This window comes from Coffea eugenioides, chromosome 1, assembly GCF_003713205.1.
Source record: "Coffea eugenioides isolate CCC68of chromosome 1, Ceug_1.0, whole genome shotgun sequence".
Taxonomy (NCBI): Eukaryota; Viridiplantae; Streptophyta; class Magnoliopsida; order Gentianales; family Rubiaceae; genus Coffea; species Coffea eugenioides.
The window spans coordinates 53543402-53557127 of record NC_040035.1 but is presented as its reverse complement, the minus strand read 5'-3'; the positions used below and the strand labels follow the sequence as shown (position 1 = coordinate 53557127).

General features: G+C 38.2%; 1 protein-coding gene across 1 annotated transcript; it reads left to right on the top strand.

Annotated features, from left to right (window-relative positions):
• The first annotated feature begins 2998 nt into the window (after window positions 1-2998).
• Window positions 2999-4708, top strand: LOC113774915 (pectinesterase 4-like). Its single transcript, XM_027319570.1, has one exon. The coding sequence runs from the start codon at window positions 2999-3001 to the stop codon at window positions 4706-4708; it is 1710 nt and encodes a 569-aa protein (XP_027175371.1).
• Window positions 4709-13726: the final 9018 nt, after the last annotated feature.

The following is a 13726-nucleotide window of genomic DNA, read 5'->3' as shown; positions in this document are numbered from 1 at the left end:
ATTCAGAACATGCCCTACTCGAATCTTTAGGACCCGAGCCGGCACATTAAATCGGAGGAGTGCGCCACGGCTCCACACAGTGATCCCGAGCGAGTCATGGGGTTTAAGTTCAAGATAAGATTCTAATCCAGGACCGCAAAAGTTCTTAAAAGCCGGCTTATCGTTGGACCATCCCGTGAGGGCGAAAAAAAGGCTACTCACTCTCAATTAAGAGTATTTTGGTGCAAGTTAGTTAAGGTAACAAACAAAAGCATACTTTATACTCCCTCCCTTTTTTTATAACTGTCGTTTAAGAAATTTGTTCTTAAGTACTTTTATCTGTCGTTTTACTATCCCCATGCAGCATTAATTATTTTTTCACAATTTTACCCTTTTATCTCTCTTTTCCAATACAAGGTTCTTAATTACTACTCCTAGTAATTATTACTTTTCTTTTGTAACAACCCTAGTAATTATCTGCCCCTCCATATTCTTTTTTCTTTTCTATGTTGAACCCCTTTTGTTCTTCTCCATCATTGGACAAAGTTTGAATATTATGTTGATTTTCTGCTTCTTCCATGATATTCTCAGTGTCAACATCTACATACTCTGTTTAATATCATACAAACAAATCATTAGAATGTTGAGAATGGAGAATAAATCACATTTAATTCAATAATATGATGGCGAATGGAGAATAAATCACATTTAAATCAATGTAATTAACAATAATCACATTTATTTGAGAATGGAGAGACCGTATTTGTGAAATGATCAATATGATGGCTTTAACAATAAATGTGTATAGAATTAGAATGTCTAATATGTTGAGAATTAGATCTAATTAAATGATCTAATGAAGCAGGGAGTATAACCATATTTAAATTAAAAATAACGGAAAAAGGTAAATGATCTAATTAAATGAGATAATAAGAGAAAAAATATTAGGTACCAATATTATCTTCACAAAGTGTAGATGGCTCTTGATTTAGATCCAACAACGGTTGAGTTGGTGTTAACATCTCATGCATTAATTGAAGAACTTGGAATGACATTAAGGTCAAGAATAAAATCACCGGCTGCATCAATGTTAAGATCCGGTAAATGGTTGTAGGCTTCCTTTAGAGTACTTCTATCTTCAACATGTGCTTGTGTGAATTCAATATTTAAATCTATTTCAAGAAGAGGCTGTTTATGTTTTGAAGCCATGTCTAAAAGAATACAAATAATAATGTATTTCTTTTGAGACTAATTTATATAGTGAAGTCCTTATAGCCTCTCAAAATATTTGGTGGGAGTTAAAAATGTTTAAAATTTCAGATTAAAAATTTAGGTGAAAATTTTTGGTGGGAAAGTTTTTCATTTTAGAAACATTTAGTTTCATTTTAGAAACATTTAGTTTGGTGGGAGTTAGTTTGCATTGCTTTTGGTCTAGTAAAACAGCACCATTAAGTACTATAGTGAGAGAAAACATAGGTGAATTGGACAATTAATGAGGGTGCAAAAGGAAAGTAGTGTATAGATTTAAACAATGAAAATTTTTTCTTAATTGGTGTGCAAAACCTTAAACGACAGTTATAAAAAAAGGGAGGGATTAATAGTTAAATAACTATTTTGGTGCCCAAAAAAAGAAAAGAAAAGAAAGTAGGAGCACGCTGTTTGTCGTTAGATTTTCGTACAGATGACCCTGACAGTGAGGATTTCATAGGTTTCAGTGTCGAATTCTTATGCAGGCAGCTATGTCGCCGTGGTGGTGGGCTTGATGCAAAAACACAGTAGTTTACTTTTTTGAATCCCCTCCAAACAAGTCAATGCGTGCGGAGTAATGCAATTTGACTTGGGTGAGTAACAGTTTGATGGGAGTTAGGAATTAATATACGAAAATCAAGACTTATGACTGCTGCTGACCGCAATATATATATATATATATATGAATAAGTCCTATACACTATCACGATGCTGATGCAAAATTTGAGTTTTAAATTCAAATTTAGATTATGTGTCATATATCCAATAATAAAAATGTATACACTGTTAATTTATAGAAAATTAATCATATATATATATCTTATGTGAGAAAAACTGAGAGATGTCTCTCAATAGGAATCGTGTTTGACCCAAGAGAATAAAATAAAATAAAATAAAAAGGATGAATGTTATTACCCAAAAAAATTAAAAAGAAAAAAATGAATGAAATAAAAGGGTGAAGAGTAAAATACATTTGGTTAATTGGAGTGGAGGCATGATCATACATTTGGAACCAATAAATAATTTATTTATGGACCAAGACAGTGATGGACGACGACAGGTCAACGCACCCAATCAGATTAAAAACACTGCTAAACTAAACGACCCAACCCAAGGATAATAATATGATTGAGGTGAGGAAAAAAAACGGAGGAGTTTTGTATGCACCGTGCATGCATTAGTACTCTGCATGCAGATGTTGGCTGATATTATTAATAAATATAATTATCATTATCATCGGCTGATATTTATAACTGCTATTATTAGCCTTTTTATTATGTAATTCGTTGCTAAAACAGCGTTTTGCCACTCATCACTCTCTATTTTTACGCAGTAGAAGAGGAGAAATTAAGAAGAGTAACATATAATATACGGTCATAATTGGTCGTCAAATCGCAGCTCCTATTTCGGAATGCACCGCCACCACAGATACAGATGCCCCCATTCTATTTTTAGCTCATTCTCTATTTCATGTACCTATAAAAAGACATCATGGGTTTTCGCACAAAAGCAGAAGCAAGCCAAGCATTGCATCCAAGGCAAAGAAAAGAAGAGAATTCTTTTCTTTGCTTTTCTTTTCGATTCTCAGGCTGCCCTCCTCCTCCTCTCTCTCGATCTCTCTCTATGATTAAATTTCAGTGCTAGCACCCAAAAAAAAAAAAAAAAACAAACTCATTCTTTTTTGCACAGAGAGAGAGAGAAAGGACATATTACTATATACACTAGAAAAAAATATATATATCTTCGACCCTAGTATATTACTGGCGCCAAGATGATGGGAGGAAAAGTTGTAGTTTCAGTAGTATCCCTGATTCTCGTCGTCGGAGTGATCATCGGTGCGGTAGCGGTTGTAAAACATGGAGAAGATTCCAAGAATAACAACGTCGCCGGCTCCTCAATGAAATCCGTCACCACCTTCTGCGAGTCCACCAACTTCAAAGATGCCTGTGCCAAGAGCGTTGAGTCCGTCGCCAACAATGCAACCGCATCCCCCAAGGACTACCTCATGGCTGCCCTCAACGCTACCATCCAAGAGGTCCAGAAGGCCTTGCAGGTCGCCAACGCCACCGGCTCAAAAGTCGACCCCAAGCAAGATCCTTACAATCACGTGGCCGCCCAAGACTGCCAAGAGCTGCTAGGCTACGCCGTCGACGAGCTCCAAGCTGCTTTCTCCACCGTTGGGGACAGCGAACTCCACACCCTCAACGATCGGGTGGACGAGTTGCTCAACTGGTTGAGCGCCGTCTATAGCTACCAATCCGATTGCCTCGACGAATTCGATAAGCCGGAGCTAAGAAGCGCCTTCCAGAACGGCATGCTTAACGCCACTCAGCTCACCGACAATGCCGTCAGCATCGTCGCCAGCTTGTCCGACCTTCTCAAGGGTTTCAACATCAGCCTCGGCAACATCCTGCCCCCGGCTGGAGGCCGCCGTCTCCTCCAGAACAATGACGTCATGGGCCACGAGGAGAGTTTCCCACAATGGTTTCCCGCCGGAGATCGCAGGCTCTTGGCAGCGCACCGTCGCGGCGGAGTTCTGCCCAATGCCGTGGTCGCCAAGGACGGAAGCGGACAATTCAAGACCATCTCCCAGGCCCTGGCAGCCTACCCGGCCAACTTGCAAGGCAGGTACGTCATCTACGTCAAGGCCGGGATCTACGAGGAGAACGTCATCGTGGACAAGAAGCAGGCCAACGTGTTTATCTACGGAGATGGGGCAAATAGGACCATCGTGACGGGAAGAAAGAACTTTGGGATCATGCACATCCAGACCTCCAACACCGCCACCTTTTCTGCCCTTGGGGACAGATTCATGGCCCGAGGGATGACGTTCAGGAACACGGCGGGACCCGAGGGACATCAGGCCGTGGCTCTCCGAATCATGGGAGACTTGGCGGCAGTGTTCGACTGCAAGATGGAGGGATTCCAAGACACGCTCTACTACCAGACGCACAGGCAGTTCTACCGCAACTGCGTCATATCGGGGACAGTCGACTTCATCTTCGGAAAAGGTTCGGCGGTGATCCAGAACAGCGTGATCATCGTGAGAAAAGGGTTGCCGAACCAGTACAACACAGTGACGGCGGACGGGAAAGAGCTGGAGAAGGACAGGACGGGACTGGTGCTGCAGAACTGCCAAATAGTGGCAGAAGATGCGCTGTTCCCGGTGAGGTTCCAGGTTGCCAATTACTTGGGACGACCCTGGAAGAAATTCGCAAAGACGGTGATCATGCAGACGGAGATCGGGGATCTGATCCGTCCACAAGGGTACATTGAGTGGCAGGGGGAGACTTTTGAGAAAACCAGCGAATATCTGGAGTTCGCGAATCGGGGGCCGGGAGCAGTGGCACCCAGGAACAAGAATTTCACCCGCAGCCGCTTCATTGAAGGACGGGAGGCTTCTCTGTACACGGTTGATAGTTTCATTCAAGGCCATCGCTGGTTAAGAGCCGCCGGTCTACCTTTCACCCCCGGTTTGTGAATAAGCTCCTCCATAGTCGATCCTGAGGCAATGCTATAGTGAGCATACTATATGTATGAAGAATCAAATCTCTGCTGGCCGGCTCTGCTAATGCTCGCTCTGATTGTTTTTTGTTACCCAAAAGAATAAAAAAAGGAAATTATTTTTTTGTTGACTTCACAAGGAATAAATTACTGCTATCACTACTAGCTACTAGTGGTAGTACTTCTTCTTAGTCCGCAGTAGTAGTAGTACTCTGTCTGTGTGTGTATACATATATGTGTATATGTATACACAAACATATTATATGTATACATTGAATTTGCAAACAACAAAATTTTGACTTACTCGATCATTATTGTTTCTCATTCTGACTTTTTTTTTTTTTTTTTTTTGTTGTTGCGATTACAACTCTTTCTACTCGATCGGCGGCTCTTTTCTCAGCAGCTTTTCCTATTTGGAGTCCCTATTAGTAATTAATACAATTAGCAAAGTAAAATCAAATGAGAATGGGGAAGAAGGTGAAAAGAGTAAAGAACTATAAGGCACCAAATAAATTCACATCGGAATCCAACCAAAGATTATGCTATAGAAGACGAGTGTGTATATAATCAGACAGACGCATATCTTCTGCTCACTTTCTAATCTGAAACTACAGACAGAGTGATTAGAAGAGAAAGATCAACTGCAGCAAATCCTTCGAATTGTTATACTATGTACTAGTTAGTAGTTTCAAATAGAAAATGACGAAATTGGATGAAATGTAGTACTAGTTAGTAGTTTCAAGTTGCTGCTGTTCTAGGCTCGATCCTTCTTCGCTACTCTTCATGCTTGTTACTTACTATTGGTAACCCTCATGTCGGTTGATGCAACTCCTCCTCCTCCTCCTCTTCTATTTTTTTTTTCCATGCTCTAGTTGGCTACAAGTAGTTTTTCCATTTCAGTGGGATTTTTAATTAGGCAAAAAGAAATGATAATTAGTATTAATATTGGTAAAACTATAGTATAATATATGGACAAGGGTCCAAACGGGAAAAGAATTAATCCATTCCTCATCCTGAGAAATGCTCATGGCATGATTGCACAGAGTTATATCGTGTATAATTACTTGTATCATTTTGACCAAAAGCAAAAGAGCGCATTGGAAAACTAGGTGCACATCGACCTTATATGTTACTACTACACTACTATTCAGCTTTTGACCCTTAAATCTGATATTTCGGTCATCTTTCCTGTTAGCTGTTCCTCTGCTGCCATTATTAATGATACAGAGAGTTAGCAGTTGTTGGATAGTCTTTCTTCATTTTCCCATTTTTTTGGATAACTCAAGTTTGTTTTTCTTTGGCCGAACCACAATCTCAATTATATGTTGATCTAATGAATGAAGATTATGGAGCAGAGATTATCAGCTGTTTGAGCACTGGGCTGCTCATCTTCTGGGCCTCTTCTCTTAAATCAGGTCATCCTGCTCGCTTATTCATGTTCTGTAGAAACAAGCACCTGAGGATCCTCTTTATTTAGTTTTTTGTTAGATGAAAAAGGCACCGTCCGCTGTTGTGAAGGATTTTCGATTAACAGAGTCATACTCAAATGCCTGTGCCTCTCTCTGAAATCTGGTTTGTGCTGGTTCTGGTGATCATTTTTTTCGACAAGTATATGTCTTTGCCTTGAGACTAATCCACTTTAGTTTATGCATGTTAAATAGCAGACCTTCTTGTTTTCTTGGTGCTAGTGGAAAAATAAATAACTGTTAAGACAAGATATAGAATAACAAATTAATGGAGAGCAAAGGAATTAATTGCATGGTATTGGGATTTTTCTGAATGCAGTTGGTAGGAAACCTTGGGATAAGTATAGTAGCAGTGGTACCAGTTATGTACAATCGTGCCTTTTGGTTTGATACAGCCAGAAGTCTCACCCGCAGAATATTCAGTGGCCAAATGAGGGACTCGCAAGCTCAGTGGATCTTATTAATCAATTATGGGCCAAAAAAACGTAAGATTGATTTCTTCTTTTGGCACATTATTCCTGCTTGGATGTTATCTGAACGTGCACCTTCAGCTAGCTAGAAAAAGAGTCTCAATTTGTTGTTGTTGTTGTTGTTGTTGTTGTTGTTTTTTTTAATCACATACTTCTTTTCTGAAAATCTCTATATAATTCATGTAAGGCTTATCTTTTGTGCTGGTGTCTAAGTTGCATCCTTCACACATCCCCCCGCTGCTCTGATCTTCTCATTTTTTGCGCCACTCCGTCAAACATCAAGTCATCTGTAACATTGGTGTTCATTGTAATTTTGAGTTAAAAGACCTTTTAACATCATTTATTGAGGAACGGAAGACAAAGGAAAGGAAAGGTTGATGATGGGCAAGAATTTTTTTTTTCCCTGTTTTTTGAGTTTGGGAGAGAAAAAAAAAATCAAAGTCTCTCACTCTCGCTCTCGCTCTTAAATTACGGATGTTGAAAAGAATAGAGCAGAAAAAAAAAATGCAAAAAAGAAAGGAGAAATTTTTGTACTTCACTCTAATCATTATGGTTTTGTTGTTACAGATATGTTTATGTTGCTTTTACTGACCCTTGACATCTTCTGTTGTTTGGCTCAAAGCTTAAGGATTGCATTTCCTTTTCACTGCCATGCTCTCTCTCTCTCTCTCTCTAAGGAGATTAAGGATTTGAAATCGGTGATAACTGAGTGTCAAGACGACAGAGACATAAAAGAGATGGGTTTTGTTTGATGAACAAAGCCATGGAAGAAGATCATTTTGCCCCGATTTTGTTCCTTCATACTTGTGTTGACTGCTTTTTCTAAAATTTATCATTTTAGATCTCCTCAGGTGCACTTGCAACCAAAAAGAAACTGGTAAAGTCATATCACTTGATACGTTCAGTTTTGATACGTTCTGAACAGATAGGTAGCGGGGACTGGTCGGAACAACATAACTTTCCTCAGGGGCATCGGTACAAAAAGGTACCCAATATCACCAATCAAGATTTTGAATGTTAAGAAGAGCTAACATAGAGCCTGCCATCGGAGAGGGATGATATGCTGAATGCTCTTTCTTTCCAAATTACAGTCTTGTGGACCAAGGAGATAAAAAAGTCACTCTGTCTGTAGTTGAGTGCTTGAGATTAGAGAGGGATGATCCGCTGAACCAGTAATGAGCAAAGCTCTTACTAAATGATTCGGTTTTACTACACTCATCTTACATTACTGAGATGTTTCGTCTCGCCAGAGGGATGTTGAGGTTTTTGTTAGCATCTGTTGGTGTTTCATCTCCGGATGCTATTTACTAGTCTGATAGGTTTCGTTAACTTCTGTCGGGATTTTGGTTTTGATTTGAACCGTTTCAATTTCTGCAGCTCACGCCTCTGTCTCTCGAAATCACGCACACAGACACGGAAACAAAAGCATTCTAGCGTATTTTCTGAACAAGGGATAATTGCAGAAACATCTCCTCCGGTTTCTAACACTAGCACTCACCTCTATTGTGGGGTTTTCAAAATAGCACTGTGTGACAGCCCCACCTTACCCTAAGGCGAACCAAAGGGTTCGGCGGACCGCCTGCCTAGCTCTCGCTAGGACTACGGAGTCGAATCACACAAATCCGATATTACACGAGATAGGATCCAAAAGAATTGAATGATTGAAAACCGCCAAACTTAACAGTAACTTACCAAAATCACATGGAAAAAAAACATTTTCATATATACATGTCGCTAGGTTTACAATTCAGATGGAACCAGTGAAACGAAGTACATTTAGAGTTTGCTTCCCCTCGAGGAGCTATACAAAAGAACAAAAGATTATCTAACTAGCTCAACTCGCTTTTCAAAATCATGATTTTCAAAAGAGGTTCCTGTAAGGAAAACAAAAGGAACAGAAAGGGGTGAGCTTGCGCTCAATGAGGTACCAGACATATAGCAGAAAAATCATGGCATTTCACATTTAACAAATCAGATACACATGCTAGATGTAAAGTAAAGTAACTAATGATTCACATAGGAAGGATACAGGTGGCTCTCAGGAGCCAAATTCCCATTTGCGTCACCGAAGCTTGATCGAAGTTGACACTCCGCCAACGTATATAGAACCAACGTCCGTAGACCCCTCTTTACACCGAATCCCGTTCACCAAACACCCCTTTACCGGGCCCGCTCACCGCAAACGAACAGAAATGGTAATACTCGAGTATACCCGGAATCAAGGGTCTCAATACCCAAAATCCCTGAACAGACTACCGTGGTTCGTTATCTAATCGTTCAGGCCCTTACCGGCCCGACTCGAATAACTTACCACAGGATTGAGCTCATAGGTCATAGAAATCCGAACATATGCAGACACAGATAACAGATTCAAATTTTGCATAGTAAATTGGCATATGAACAGACAAGAGAACGAGTGTGATAAAGTACACCCTCGTCTCAAACAAATTAAACAGATTGCAGAGCAAAAATCAAGTTAAACAGCAATGGAGGGGAGTGGTACACTCACCGGCTCAACTTCAAAAGTTTTCACTTCAGATTGGCCTTAATCGCCAAGAAACCCTAAAATAATCAAAATAAACCAATTGAAGGTTTCATATTTAAATCGAGCAAACGGAATGCACAAGTGAGGCTCGACTACACGTCGTATGCCTTGCCAAAATAAATACTAATGCAAGGGTGCAAAAACATGATTTTCTTGGAAACAAAAAGGTAACATGAAGACTTAGGCGCAAACAACTCAAAAGCCTTTCATTTCTACCAAAAGGCAAATCCAACTTAAGGAACCAAACGGCCTAGAAAATCGGGCAGCACTTCCCCTAAATTTCTTACTTTTCCAGCCCTTAAGGCTTCACTATTACCTCAAATCAGTAAATCAGTCCCAACATCTCACACAAAAGTCATCTCATTTCCCAAAAGCCGTTCACTAGGCTCAAAATAGTACAAGTACAAAAGTTAGCTAGGAAATGATCTGAATGAAAACAAGCCTTAAAACTATTCAAATAAACACAATAAGATTCGTTTACAAGTCATAAACCAAGGCCAAGTATTACCAAAATAAGGTTTCATAAGAATATATAAGTATTAAAGGAAACCAGAAAATCCGGAAATGGAAATAAGATTTAACCCAAGAAAACAGTTTTTGACGTCATTTTACGGTTTTGGCACCAAAGACACTACGATTGTCGGATGAGGGTGCAAGACCCACCATTTCGAAGCTAAAAGACAGGGCTACAATATCACAGAAGGTCACTCAGCCCAGTTTTGAGTGCAAACAGGTCAAAAATACAAGATACTTCATCAACAATGTAAAACAGATTCACCAAAACGCATTCAAGCGGAAACATCATAACTCAGGCTCTACAAGTCCAAATCCAGAAATTTCAAAACCAGTTGAAATCTAAGAAACATGGCTAAATTTCATCAGAAGACCTCAATAACCAATTCGGAAGCAATTCCAGCCAAAACAACCAACTACAGTCGCAAATCCCAATTTCGGGTAAACCAGAACAGCAAAAGTAATTTCAACTTTTCTCACTCTACACAACTCCGATTGACCTGAAATTTCGTAGGCATCTCTAAAATGTCATTCTCTACAACTTTTATGTTTTAAGCAAAGGCCAATTCGGCCTCTATCTAGGACCTAAAAATTCGGACAAAATGTTCATCACAAAACCCTCACTTTTCAATTTTCCTTCATGAAATCGAATTTAAAACGATCAATCAATATCGAAGAATAGGGAAAAATTTCCAAAAACTCATTTCTCATCAAGTCGGAAAATTTCAGTTTTGCGCGTCAAATTTAGAAAAATCAGACCTTGCACTCAGTAGGTCTAAAATTGAAAAACTTTACACCGTTGGAATCTTGGTTCAAAGTACTAAAAGTTCCTAGAAGACACTTTCCCACGATTCCAAACGGAAGGCATTAAATTTTTAGTTCAAAGTGGCTGATCTGAGCAAGCAAGGCAGTTTCAGTCATGTTTTTCGGCAATCTTTAGAAATTCAGCAAAATTCACAGAAAGTGAACTAACCTTTGAAATTTGTAACACATTATGAGTTCCTAACAGAGTTTTAAACAGGACAACCGGAACTAAATTCAGGGTTTTGAGCATAAAGATATAGTAGTTCAAAGTTGGCTGACTTTTGTACACTATTCAGAAATTTTCCAAATTTGAAGAGCAAACTTTGGGACATCATTTGGGTATCAAAATGGTCTTAGAATAACACCAAATTTGGTAGACTTAAACATTCATATGAGGACTACTTCTCTATCAAATTTCACGTAAAAATGCACATGGGAAGGCAGTTAACAAAACTACCAAAATTTAAGAAATTCTCAAAGCAAATCTGTCCTCTTGCTTTTCTTTCCTTTTTCAAACATTTTGCACCATGAAATCAGTCCCAATTTGGTTCATTTTTGAAATCAAGGTCCTATGAACATCTAAGAAGCAATTGGTAGGTAATTGACACCAAAATTTTCGAAACAAAACGTCCCAAACCAAACCTAACCATTTGGCTAGCAAGAAGAGAAAGATTTCCAGATTTTCAGTCACAGTTTGGAAATTGAACCATATCTCACTCAATACAACTTGAAATTGAGAATAGTTGGTGGTGTTGGAAACTAGATTCAAAAATTTACATTTCATCAGAACAAGTTGTTTTCAAAATCACTTCACAAGTGAGAGAAAATAGAGCCAAAAAATGCAGCTTCTACCTTTCTCTCGGATAGACCATCAGAACAGGACAGCAAATTTTGAGGAATCACTACGGCTCACTCAGTTCGAACTAGAAGGTGAATTTTATACCGTTAGAAATCTACAAATGTCTAGTTTCAAATGTCACAAATGGCACTTGATTTCAACCTTTGTACGAAGAGTTATGTTCGATCAAAGGTACACTGTTCGGACAGTCAGAACCCATTTCCAGTTTTCTTCCAATTTCGAAAATTCAAGTTTTGCTCAACCAAATCAAATGATTTTTGGACAACACTTTGTACACACCTTATACAACATATAAGCATCAATTTCACAGCCAACAATCATCAAAAATTTCGATATATCACAGAGCAACATGACCAGAAATTTTCGGCCAGCTCAACTCTCCACTTTCTTTGATTTCCTTTCACTTTTCTAACCATAATCAACTCACTTAACATATAAACAACATTAATCAAGTATTTAATCCTCAAGGCAGCTACCTAAAGGTCACACCAAGTCCGCTAGCCTAGAGTTTAAAACAAGAAATATAGATTTCTTCAAGTCCTCTACCTAGTTTCATGCTCAGGGTTCAAACCCTTGCAAATCCAACCGTAAATCTTGTATTAAATGGAGGGATTAGAAGAGTTGATGGGTTTACCTCTAACCCTTGTAGAAACCAGAATTTTTCACCACTAATCTTCCAAGAATCACCACAAGATGAAGCCTTCCTCCAAGCTCAAGTTAATCTCCAAGGTGTTTAGGAGTTGGGTGCAATTTTGGAGGTGAAATGGAAGCAAGAATTGAACAAGTTGAAGAAGCCTTCTTCCTCCTTTCTTTTTGCTGGTTCAGCCGAGACTATGGAGAGGAGAGAGAGAGTGTTTTGTGTTGTGAAGCTTCCTTTGGAAGCTTAAGGAATTTGTGGTCAAAGTTTGTGCAAAAGTCAATTAGGAATAGTGTCGCGCGTGGGTGTCGTACCACCGTTTTGTCTCTTGTTTGTTACACTTGTGCATTAAACCTCCAATGTAATTCCTTTAACACTATAATTATTCACTCTTAGTAGTCTAGTCTAATTTTCTTAAATCTCCACTTAGTCGATTTGACGTGAAATACACAAACTTTCGATTCGTGCGCGATAAGGCGAAATTTAAAAACGATTCATGTAACGATAATATAATTAACCAATAATAAGGCAAATAATTATAAAAATAATTATTTTAAGAATAAAACATGAGTCCTCACATTTTCGATAGAGCTCACCATATTATCCTGTTTTTTTATATCTGTGTATGTTTAATGATGTAATTTCTATCATTAATGCAAATTTTAATAAAACTATGATATTTTATATAAAAAAAGATGGAGGTAATTATCCAGGGGTTTACCAAGTCAACATAATTTGTGGGCCCAAGGGATTTGACAAGGTTTAATTTATATTGTCTAGTATAGGTATTTTATAGGTATTTTAATGGATAGGGTTTGATTTAGATCTCTTTGATCTACATTCATACTTATTAAATTTAGTTAGACCCAAACCCATACCCAACCCCTTATGGGTTTGAAAAAGTAAACTCAAACTCGAGCCCTCATAGGTTTAGGTATTCAACGGGTATTCGTGAATACTTTTTTGAACATCCAATGAAGAATCAAAGTAAAAATATTTTGAAAATATATAGAGTTAAAAAATAACATAAATATCATCCAATTTTTATTTTCAAATAATAAAATCAACATTCATGATGTTGAACACATTATTATGAACTCAAAGAAAAAATTATTATCAACTAAAACTATTTGTTTTCAAAGTTTCATCTGTGTCTATATTCAATCTTTTATTTATTTGCTTTCATTTTTTCTTTTTTTTCTTGAAAATGTTTGTACTAATTATAATGACATAGAATATTAGGTTATTTTCCGAATTTACTGATACATACACACACATAGAATATTGCATGGGTATTGGTAGGGTCTAATTTGGATTTGAATTTGGATCTAAATCATAGAAAACCATACTCCACCCAAATTCATGATTCTCTTACGGGATCTAGATTTGGTTAGGGTCTGGGTTAATAAATTAAACCTAAACCCTACTCAGATATACTGGGTTTGGATTTGATTTGGATAAAATCCGACCCATTGACATACCTAGTTCGGTACCATAGGCTACCCTTAAAACAGTGCGTTTAGGTGAAATATGGATGAAATTAATTGGAATAGCACCTTTTTAATTAGATAAGACATCATTGTCAGCCTATAATCTAGTTCCGTAAACAACTACTTTTATAATCCAAATCTAGAACGTTGCATTCGATTAATAATAAACAATAATGTTGATTAATGAAACATACGGTGGCATGAATAATTG

Coding starts and splice junctions, on each gene's coding strand:
- LOC113774915 (XM_027319570.1), top strand. CDS start 2,999: ATGATGGGAGGAAAAGTTGTAGTTTCAGTAGTATCCCTGATTCTCGTC.